General features: G+C 33.9%; 2 protein-coding genes across 2 annotated transcripts; both read right to left on the bottom strand.

The window, feature by feature from the left end:
- Positions 1–257: 257 nt before the first annotated feature.
- LOC130041837 (olfactory receptor 4K5) lies at positions 258–1,229 on the bottom strand. Its single transcript, XM_056134106.1, has one exon. The coding sequence runs from the start codon at positions 1,227–1,229 to the stop codon at positions 258–260; it is 972 nt and encodes a 323-aa protein (XP_055990081.1).
- A 6,824-nt stretch (positions 1,230–8,053) lies between these two features.
- LOC130041838 (olfactory receptor 4K15-like) lies at positions 8,054–8,980 on the bottom strand. The gene has a single exon (XM_056134107.1). The coding sequence runs from the start codon at positions 8,978–8,980 to the stop codon at positions 8,054–8,056; it is 927 nt and encodes a 308-aa protein (XP_055990082.1).
- Between the last annotated feature and the right edge of the window lie 1,378 nt (positions 8,981–10,358).

The following is a 10,358-nucleotide window of genomic DNA, read 5'->3' as shown; positions in this document are numbered from 1 at the left end:
ATGCATCAATTTACAGCCTTTATATTTTCATATGTAATCATTACAGATTTTATTTCTAGACTTGGTAAACATGAAATATTTCATCTATTCCTAATATTTAATTTTTGCTTAGGTAATATCTCTGGAAATACTTGATAATATTCTTTAAACACTATATCCTCTCCATCCTTACTTTCACTATAGTTAAGATATACCACAAGAACACATTGAAATTTTTTATTGATAGCACAGTGTAAGAAATTGTAAGTAATTATGATTTAATGAAGAGAATTTCTTGTAACTAGTGGCACCTCCAAAATTTTCTGAGTCCTCAGGTAACGAGTCAAGATTTTTTTCATGGCAGCCTTCATATCTCTATTTCTTAGTGTGTAAATCATGGGATTCAGAATGGGGGTAAATACAGTATAAAAGATGGCAAGAACTTTATCCACAGGGTAAGTGGTAAAGGGCCACACATAGATAAAAATGCAGGGTCCAAAGAATAATATTACTACCGCAATGTGGGCTGACAGTGTAGAAAATGCTTTGGCCATTGCCGCAGAAGACTTGAACCAGACAGTGACAAGGATAACGATGTAAGAGGTAAACAAGACAGAAAAAGTGCTTAAGGAGAGGATACCACTGTTGACAACAATTAGTATTTGAATTATGTAAGAGTCCAAGCAAGCAAGTTTGGTCACTCTAGGAAGGTCGCAAAAAAAGCTATCTACTACATTAGGTCCACAAAAAGGCAGGTTCACAGTAAAAGATAACTGGCTTAACGTGTGTACCAAGCCCACAGCCCAGGAGATGATTACCATGACAGTACACATCCTTCGATTCATGATGGTGACATAGTGTAGGGGTTTGCATATAGCTACATATCTGTCATAGGCCATGGAGACAAGAAGCACCATCTCCCCTCCAGTAAAAAGGTGAATGAAGAAAATCTGGGCTATGCAGCCAGTGAAGGAGATAGTTTTATGATCACTCAGAAAATCTGTGATCATCTTAGGAGTGGCAAAAGAAGCTTGACAGATGTCCACAAAAGAAAGATTTCCCAGAAGGAAGTACATAGGTGAATGCAGCCTGACATCAGAAGTCACTGTGATGATAATGAGAAGGTTTCCCAGCACAATGACTACATACAATACAGAGAAGAAAACAAAATAGAAAAGCTGGAGCTCATGGGAACTGGAGAGTCCCAGCAACACAAACTCAGACACCCCTGAAGAGTTGACCTTATCCATGGATCCAGTTTGCAAACTTGCTTTGAAACAATCCTGAGGGTAAATATAGAAAAAAAATCAGAATTATACATAGAAATGAACACTTTTAATGTGTAGGATTCTAAAATCCCATTTATTTGTTGAACAAAAATTTTGACAAGACTATGAGAGTAGGAAGGAGCTTATGATAATGTCAAATTAAAATGTGTAGTTAATGCTATAAACTACATTAGAACCCCTTCAGTTTGGGGATAATTTTAAAACTCTGTTCCATGATTGTAAAACTCTGTTACACAGTTGTCAGAAATTCTGCTCTCATCTAAGATGACTTACTTTGATCACAGACTACAGCATTGGCTTAAAGTTCAGCTTCACAAGAAGTGTAGACTAGAAAAATTAATTGAAAGTGTTAGTCTTGTGGTTATTTTCTATGATTAATTTTAATGAATTAGGTGCTACATTCTTTAACTATCCAAAAGGCATTTTGCATTTATTGTGTGATGCATGATAGCATATCTCAAAAAAAGACAAGAAGTACTTAAAAACTAATATTGGTAGAAAGTTTTCAAATTCAAATAACTTGATGACATTTTTCTATAAAAGTAACTGTAATGAACTTAATCTTCTTAATATATTAAATATTTACTAATTAACAAATATATACCTTACTGGTATTATAGAAATCTTACAAAAGTACTTGGTGTGAATTATTAGAAAAATAAGGAGGATTTAGAGAGATAGTACAGTCAGTAAGGTACTTGCTGAACGTACAGTAAACCAAGGTTCAATTCTGACACTCCATATGGTCCCGAAGCCAGGAGCACAACAGGTCTATCCAAAACAAAAAAATAAAAAAGCTAAGAGGGAAAATAGCTCATCTCCTACATTCCTCTATTTAACTTTGTGCATGTTTCTTATTTTCTGCACTGTGCATATACATAAACGTGTGTATATAAAACTCTTGAAGAATGTCTGTTTTCCTTCCAATTCCATCGTGCCTATTTAGACTTTAACATACTCAACTATGCATTTTTCTATAAATAGAAAATTTTTTAATGAAATATCTCTAAAGATATGGCTCTGATTGCTAATTTTCATACTCCTAAGTGAAGCAACTTATATTTTTCCCTCTCAGATTTTGAATTATCTTCTTTTAGGCACACACTACCTCTTATGAGCAGATTTGGCCTAGTACCTAGCTTCTTGGTTCATAGAGGTGGGTTCTTTTTCCCTCTCTGGTATTTCTTTCTCTTTTTTTCCGCTTTTTCACTTTTTTGTCCCTCTCCTTGTTCCTTCTTTTCCTTGGCCTTTCCACTAGCCCATGTGTTGTCAGTTCTCACCTCTGTGCAACAAACTCTAATTTTGCAGCACCATTTCTCACCACACTTCAGTGCTTCAAACATATTTAAGACTGTATTTAAGCTTTGCAAATTACATATTAGACCTCAACTTACAATTTTTTCATCTCAGTTCTTCATGTTTTTATTTCCTTCGCACATTGAATGATATGCAAAGGTCACTGTTATTCTTCCAGGCTGAAAAACCTTACTTTTTCTTGGACCTCACGCTTCCATTTGCAATATCTCATGTTCAACTTCCTACAGTAAAAGAAATTAATTAATTAATAATCCTCTTCATGAAAGACAAGAATAAATGGTATGTTTTATCTATATTACATACTATTCTCTAGCCAAAACCAATCTTCAACAATTATAAAACTGGTAAATACTTGCAATTTATTCCCTTATTCCTTCAGAGTTGTTTAATTCCAGTGTAAGTACCATATCATCTAAAAGAGTTTACCAAGGCTTAAGTTGGTGTTTTTCTTTTACCTAAACTTTCCGTGTCACTTTGACCGCATATATGTGTTCCCAAGAGTTTTTCTATAGATATAATTTGTTTCCACACCAAAAGATCCTTAAATTCTTCTGCATGTTATATATCACATACATACACATGAAATATATCATAACAATATTTTTATGTTCATTGAAATATATTTCACCTTGTATTGTCATTTACATATAATCCTTCTATTCTGATCTTCCTCTTCATAGAGACATTTCTACTAAATGAACTTGAGCTCTGTGATCAGAAAGATTTTACACCACTTTCATCTCTATATGTAACAAGAATATTTCATCTCATTAACAAAAAGGCTAATATTGTGAGCAACATGGTCATTAAAAAAAACATTGCCAATAAAACCAATACAAATGAAATAAATCTTTGAGTTGCAGAAAAAGAAAATAGTGTTTGTTTAGAAAGCAGACCATACTTAGTGTACCAAGTAATTTTAATGATAAATTAAAAATTTGTACACCACTTCAATAAAATTAAGTAAATCCTGTCGAATGCACATTAAGCGCAAAGAATATATAATAAAATCACTGGTGTAATGATTCTACAACTATGGAGCCTGGAAAGTGGCTCAGTAGTGGAGCCCTTGCCTTATAAGTGTGAGGCGCTGAGTTTAATCTCCTATAAAAGGGGAGATGGAGGGAGTGATAGAGGGAAAGAAGGAAGGAAGGAAGGAAGGAAGGAAGGAAGGAAGGAAGGAAGGAAGGAAGGAAGGAAGAAAGGGGGAAGGAGGGACGAAGGGAGAGAGGGAGGGAGAGAAAAAGACAAGATAGAAAATAAAGATTCTATAGCCGCAGCCTATAACCTGGATATAGCATTTAATATCCCCTTTTTTTTAAAAAAGTAGTTTTACTATACAGCCAAATGTCACAGTGAATTTTTCTAAGTATTACTAAAGTGTCTCGTAGAATACTTTATTTTCTTACATATTTTTCAAATCTTCTGTCAATCTTGCTCAGACACATGAACATACTCTTCTTAAATTTTCTATCATATATGATTCCCTTAATTCACACTGTAATATTTGATTATATGTCTAAGGTCAACCAGTTTGGTACCTTTGCCCTCTGTTCAGAGGGGGTTGGTCACAGAGAATAAGAAAAAACAAACATATAAGGAGATAAACAATGAGGACTACATTTTTATTTTGTCAAGTATTTCTTACCAGATAAAATGCATATCAGATGTAAATACTTTTCAGTAATTCTATTGTGAGATTAATGTATTCAAGGAGGGGCATATTTATAGCTGCTTTTTCTTTTGTCAAATTGGTGTACTATTATGGATTTATCTAAGTGACCAATAGAAACTTTGGAGATTTGGTAAGATAGTCACAGTTTAACTTTCAATGGGTATTGTTAATGTTTCCATTACACAGTCCCATTGGGGAGAAAGTAAATAGCATCCCATGTTCCTGACAGTTACAAAGGATTCTCTGACTCAGAGGAGGGAGAAAAAAGAGGGTTATTCAGTCCTTGGACAGTGCATGGAGCAAAGTATCTCCTGTGAATTCTAGAGAATTTAACCTTTCTTCTCTAGAGAAAAATGTGTGTTAAACATACATAATTTTGCCTAAATGAAAAATGTTTGACTTGTAAATAGAAAGGTATACTATATCTTGAGCATAGAAATATGAAAGAAAAGGTAATAGTTATTTCAAACTTAAAGGTATTAGTAACTCAATTAGTTATTAATAAGTTCTGTAAACTAGTATGAATAATCAACTAAAAGGCTCAGTTCTATAATTAAGAATGAACTTTTGGACAAATAGCTCTCTGAGACTACACTTAATTCTTATTAAATCATGTTTTATATTTTAAGTATACTAAAATTAGAGAACCATGAATAAATATCTTTGTATGCAATATTCAACTCTGTCACATTTTTAGGATTTACCACATTTTCTTTATTTTTAATTAGTTACATTAAAAAACACCTCAAAATATAACATTTTCATATAAAGATCATTCTGTACTGAAGATAATTAATAAGAAGCAGATAAAAGGAAAGTATCTTCCTACTATTTGTCTGAGAGTAGAGATATGTTTGTAAAGTTTACACCTCTTCCCTCTCTATCAGGAAAGAAAGAAGTTAATTACCAGAGATATCTCTTGTGTCATATCAGCTCAGAAAGGACAGAGAAGGACTCTATATAATAAACTTTACTAAGAGACAAGTGTATTTATCTTCCTTTAGTTCCTCCATATATTTGTGCTCCTGTAATTTGTTATTCAACTGTAAGTTCCTTTTCTTATGTTCTTTTAAGATCTTATATAAGTGCTAGGTCTAACTATCCATTTGAGTTACCAATTTCTGAGTATTCTAGAATGTTGAGAAAATTGTTAGGGTATTTTTTTTTTGCTAATATGTATTCCATTAGTTCAATTTAGAAGGAAAAATTCAAGATGAGAAAAGGTGAAAAGAATTTATTCTCTCTTACTCAACTATTAAGTGATATTATATAACTTCACAAATCAATTTTTCAGGAGCTTCGGAGATGGTACAGTAGGTAGGGCACTTGCCTTGTAAGCAGACTAACAGAATTCAAAGTCTGGCAGCACATATGTCCCCTAAGCCCCACCAGGAGTTCTCCTTAAGCTCAGAGCCATGAGTAAACTCTGAATACATCTAGGTCTGGACCAAAAACATACCAAAAAATTCTAGTCTTATCTTATAACCTGAGTTTGGCTTTTCCAACATTTTTTACATAAATGTATTATTTAGTTATAAATCCACAAAGAAATATGTAGCTTACGGTTATTTACATATTTATTTAATACACGAAAATGCCTGAATTTCTGGGCAGCACCTGTTAGTTCACTCTTCTCAGGTTGGCACCATTGCCACCCCCCACCACGATGAGGCGGTGGACCATCAAGGGAAGGTGGTGAACTCTTAAAAAGAATGCCTGGCCCACCCACCTACGAGATGGTCGGACTTCTTCATCAAGACCCTGAATAAATGGTTTGATGCTCTTTGTGTTCCTGGAGCGAACAGATGTGATTGGGCTACACTAGCACACAACAGGGATGAATGGAGACATTACTGGCACCTGCTCAAGCAAACTGATGAGCAACAGGATGACAAATGATACAAGTGATTTATTTGTGAGGAATATGCACTGGTGGAAGGATGGGTGTTTGTTCATTGTATAATTGTAACCCGAACATGAAAGCTTGTAACTATCTCACAGTGATTCAATAAAATGTTTAAAAAAGAAGTGATTTATTTAATTATTTTAATTTGTTATTTTATTCAGTACTTTGGAATAATTGTAATAATTATCACTAGTGATACACATAAATTGTATTCATTCATTCTAATAATACAGTTTTCCAAATGTATGAATACATTATTTGTTTATTTTTCACAAATAGACACAGGATGTTTCTAGCTTTTGCTTTTTTGAACATTCAAATGAACATTTGTATGAATGAATATGCACTAAAGATTCTCTAGAATGTATTCACAGGAGCATTATTGCTAAGTTATAAAAATAATAAATTATGAATGATTCACTAGGTGTTTCCAAATTATGTTGCAAAGTTGTTTCAAATGTTTGCTCTTAGTTTTAGTTTTCAATTTATAGCTTCTCAGCTCTGAATGTCAGCTCTGAATGTACCTTTTGTTACATGCTTTCTAATCATTTTTTTAAGTTGCTTCAAGTGTTCCTCCTTTAAAGTGCGTTTAATGTTAGCCTTTCTCAGAAGAGGGAACCAGAAGCACATTGCAGGAGTAAGTAAGAGACTTTTCTAGAAGTCCATGCATGGCTTAGGTCTGTAATGAGGAGTATAGTCAATGAAACCAGTTCTCTGAAGGACCCAAGACAGAGCGAACATATGTTTTGATTAACTCTAGTGTTAACCTTCCCACAGTGATGCCTCTATAGAAACCAGCACCCCACCCAACCACCCAACCGGGAAAGATTCTTTCCTTTGATACAAATGTCTTTACATACAAATACTACCAATTGCAATATATGGTTCCCGCAGTTGTGCAATTAGTGACTGTACTTGCCCCAGAGTACAATATCAGTTCTGACTTGATCAAAACAGTAAACCTCTTTATTAACAAATGTGAACAATACTTTCTTCAGTGGTTTTGAGCCACTTTCAAAGTTATCCTTCTTGGGTTTTCTACTTCAGGGTATGATGTAGAATTTTCATATAGTTACGCTTTTGTTATAGTAAATATACTATCTTGTTTCTACCTTCTTTTGGAACTAGACTGCTATATATAAAATATACAGTAATGTCTACCAACTATATATAAAATCTTTCCTGCATGCACATCGAGACCTCATAGCATAAAAAAATGCCAGTTTGTAGAGATTTCTTGCCAATTAATCATGTTCGAAGATGTACTATTGTGGTAATTATTGGTATTTATTTGGTTATTAATGATCACTAATTTATTTTATGTTTATTATAATATAATAAAATTTTTTACACACTTAGGTTTCTTCTGTGCAATATTTTGTTTTGGTATTTTTATTATTTTCTCTATTTCTTTTTCTGATGGTAAGGGGATTCTGGAAATTGAAAACAGGACCTCATTTACACAAAGTATATGCTCCACTACTAAGCTACATCTCCAGTACCAAAATTTTGTTTTTAACAATAGTCAGAAATTAACAGAAAACCTATCAATGATTTTCTTCTTCATAGAATCCAGATTTACTTGGTATGCTCAGTCTTACCAGTTATGGACAATAAGCTATCATACTTTAAAACAATTATGTGCCATTTTTCTCCCGTGTGTTCATTAGATCCAGCCTAATGTGTTTTAATTGCACCACAGAATTAACTAATTTTATTGATCAACACCTTTATTAAAATGTCTGATTATTACTATTGGTTTCCAATTACCATGAGGTTTTCTTTTTTGTCTTGTTTTCTTTTTTGTCATTACTCACATTATGCAATGTGAAAAAATGCTATTAGACAAATACAACATATATTGTTACAAGGAGAGCTAAGAAACAATTAAGTATTGACTTGTCGACTCCTTAATTTTTTCATTGCTGATATAACCTCCTTATTTCTTAAGGTGTAGATCAAGGGGTTTAAGAGAGGTGTGAAAACAGTATAAAATATTGAGAGAACTTTGTCCACTGGGAAGTCGCTAAAGGGCCAGGCATAAATGAAGATGCAGGGCCCGAAGAATAAGGTTACCACAGTGATGTGGGCCGTCAGAGTGGCCCTAGCCTTGGCCATGCCTGTTGAGGAGCGACGTCGAACAGTAACTAGGATAACTGTGTAGGATATCAACAAAAGCACAAAGGAGCTCGTAGCCATTAGACCACTGTCTGAAAGCATAAGTACTTCAAGAGTAAAGGTTTCAGTACAGGCAAGTTTGATAACAAGGGGGAGATCACAGAAAAAACTGTCCACTTTATTAGGGCCACAGAATGGAAGATTCACAGTGAAGGACAACTGACTTAGTGAATGCAGAACCCCAATGATCCAGGAACCCACCACAAGACCTGTGCACTTACGCACATTCATGATGGTTGCATAGTGCAGGGGTCGACATATGGCTACATATCTATCATATGCCATAGCCACCAGTAGCATCATTTCACCACCTGCAAAGACATGCAGGAAGAATATCTGAGCCATGCATCCCTCAAATGAGATGGTCTTGTGCTCCATAAGGAAGTCAACAATCATTTTAGGGGTGGCAAAAGTGGATAAACACACATCAATGAAGGAGAGATTGCTGAGTAGGAAGTACATGGGTGTGTGTAATGCAGGTTCAGAGATGACAGTGAGCACAATGAGGAAGTTCCCCAACACAATGGATAAATAGAAAAGGGTGAAAAAGACAAAATAGAAAAGCTGGAGCTCTCGAGAACCTGAAAGACTATTCAATACAAATTCAGTCACTCCTGATTTGTTTCCTTGGTCCATGATTTTAAATTTCTGAAACTGGTTCAGAAATGTACCTGCAAATTGAAATGAAAATATTATCATATTGTGAGAAGCAACAGCAAAGCTATGCATGATGTCAAATTCACCCAACAAACTGATGTATTTTATTAGATCATTATTAGAATACAAAATACTCATCACATAAAATTATTTTGTAAAGGTTGTCAAATCTTACTTTTTTTGTGCATCCTAGAATTATTTCTGTATTCCAAAAATACAAAATGTATATCATATTTGCTGATACTACCAATTTATCTCCTTTATCAATTTACTTAAATACATTTATTACTCCCTCCGAAACTTTATATTTTACTATTTGATTTTTCCCATGATACCTTGCTCGTAAGTGGTGTTCTATATTTGTTGGTATAAATATACAAATTAAAATTCGATTTTCATTTTTATATCAGCTTGGGATAATTTCTTTCATTTTACAGGCTACTTTTCCCTGTGAATTTTGGAGAAAATTAAAACAAAAACTGTATTTCCTCTGGAGAAACAGTTCTACTTTGCTAAATTTTAAAGTTTTAATTGAGTACATGGTTGATTTGTTAGAGACAGTTATAAAAAAAATCTAATCAGGATGCATTATAAAGTATACCTGAATGCAATAAATGAAACCTTACCTTTAGAAAAGGGATGTCCTTGGGGCTCGAGTGACAGTATAGCTGGTAGGGCACTTGCCTTGCAAGCTGCCAGCAATACGAGTTCAATCCCTGGCACCACATATGGTTCCACAAGTCTCACCAGAAGTGATACCTGAGCACAGGGCCAGGAGTAAGCTCTAAGCACCACCAAGTGTGATCCAAAACTAAACATATAAGTAAATAAGAAAAGGATGTTCACATATTTTTATTATACATTCCTATAGCAAAAGAGATCTCACCATGTATATTTACCTATAATTTACATACGTATACCATTATGTTAACATATCATGTAGTATAAAACGTAAGTAAAATTTTAGAGTATTATATTTCATAAATATAAAGAATTCTAAATATTTTCCTCACTCTATAGCTGCTAATCTGCTAAGTATTCATATCCTGCTATGGATTTTACTGATCAAGAATAATAGGTGACTCTTTCCTGGAGTAAAAATTTGAAAAGAATCTTTATCAGGAAAGGAAGACAGAATCAAGTTATTGAACTTGCCATTCTGAAAAGAAGCCAAGACTTTGTAAGGCAGACAATGTTGTCCCACTTTTGGCAATGTTATCACAATGAAAAATTCTGATTTTAGTTTCTTTGTGTTTTGTTCACCAATTCAGTGGATTTCTTCCCTTCTTGGTCACTCAACCTTAAGACCAATATGTACCCTTCTCCAGAGAGCTGGTTAAACTTGCAATAAGATGAA

The sequence above is a fragment of the Sorex fumeus genome, unplaced genomic scaffold (genome assembly GCF_029834395.1).
Source record: "Sorex fumeus unplaced genomic scaffold, SorFum_2.1 ptg000098l, whole genome shotgun sequence".
Classification (NCBI taxonomy): Eukaryota; Metazoa; Chordata; class Mammalia; order Eulipotyphla; family Soricidae; genus Sorex; species Sorex fumeus.
This window is presented reverse-complemented; position numbering and strand designations above follow the sequence as displayed.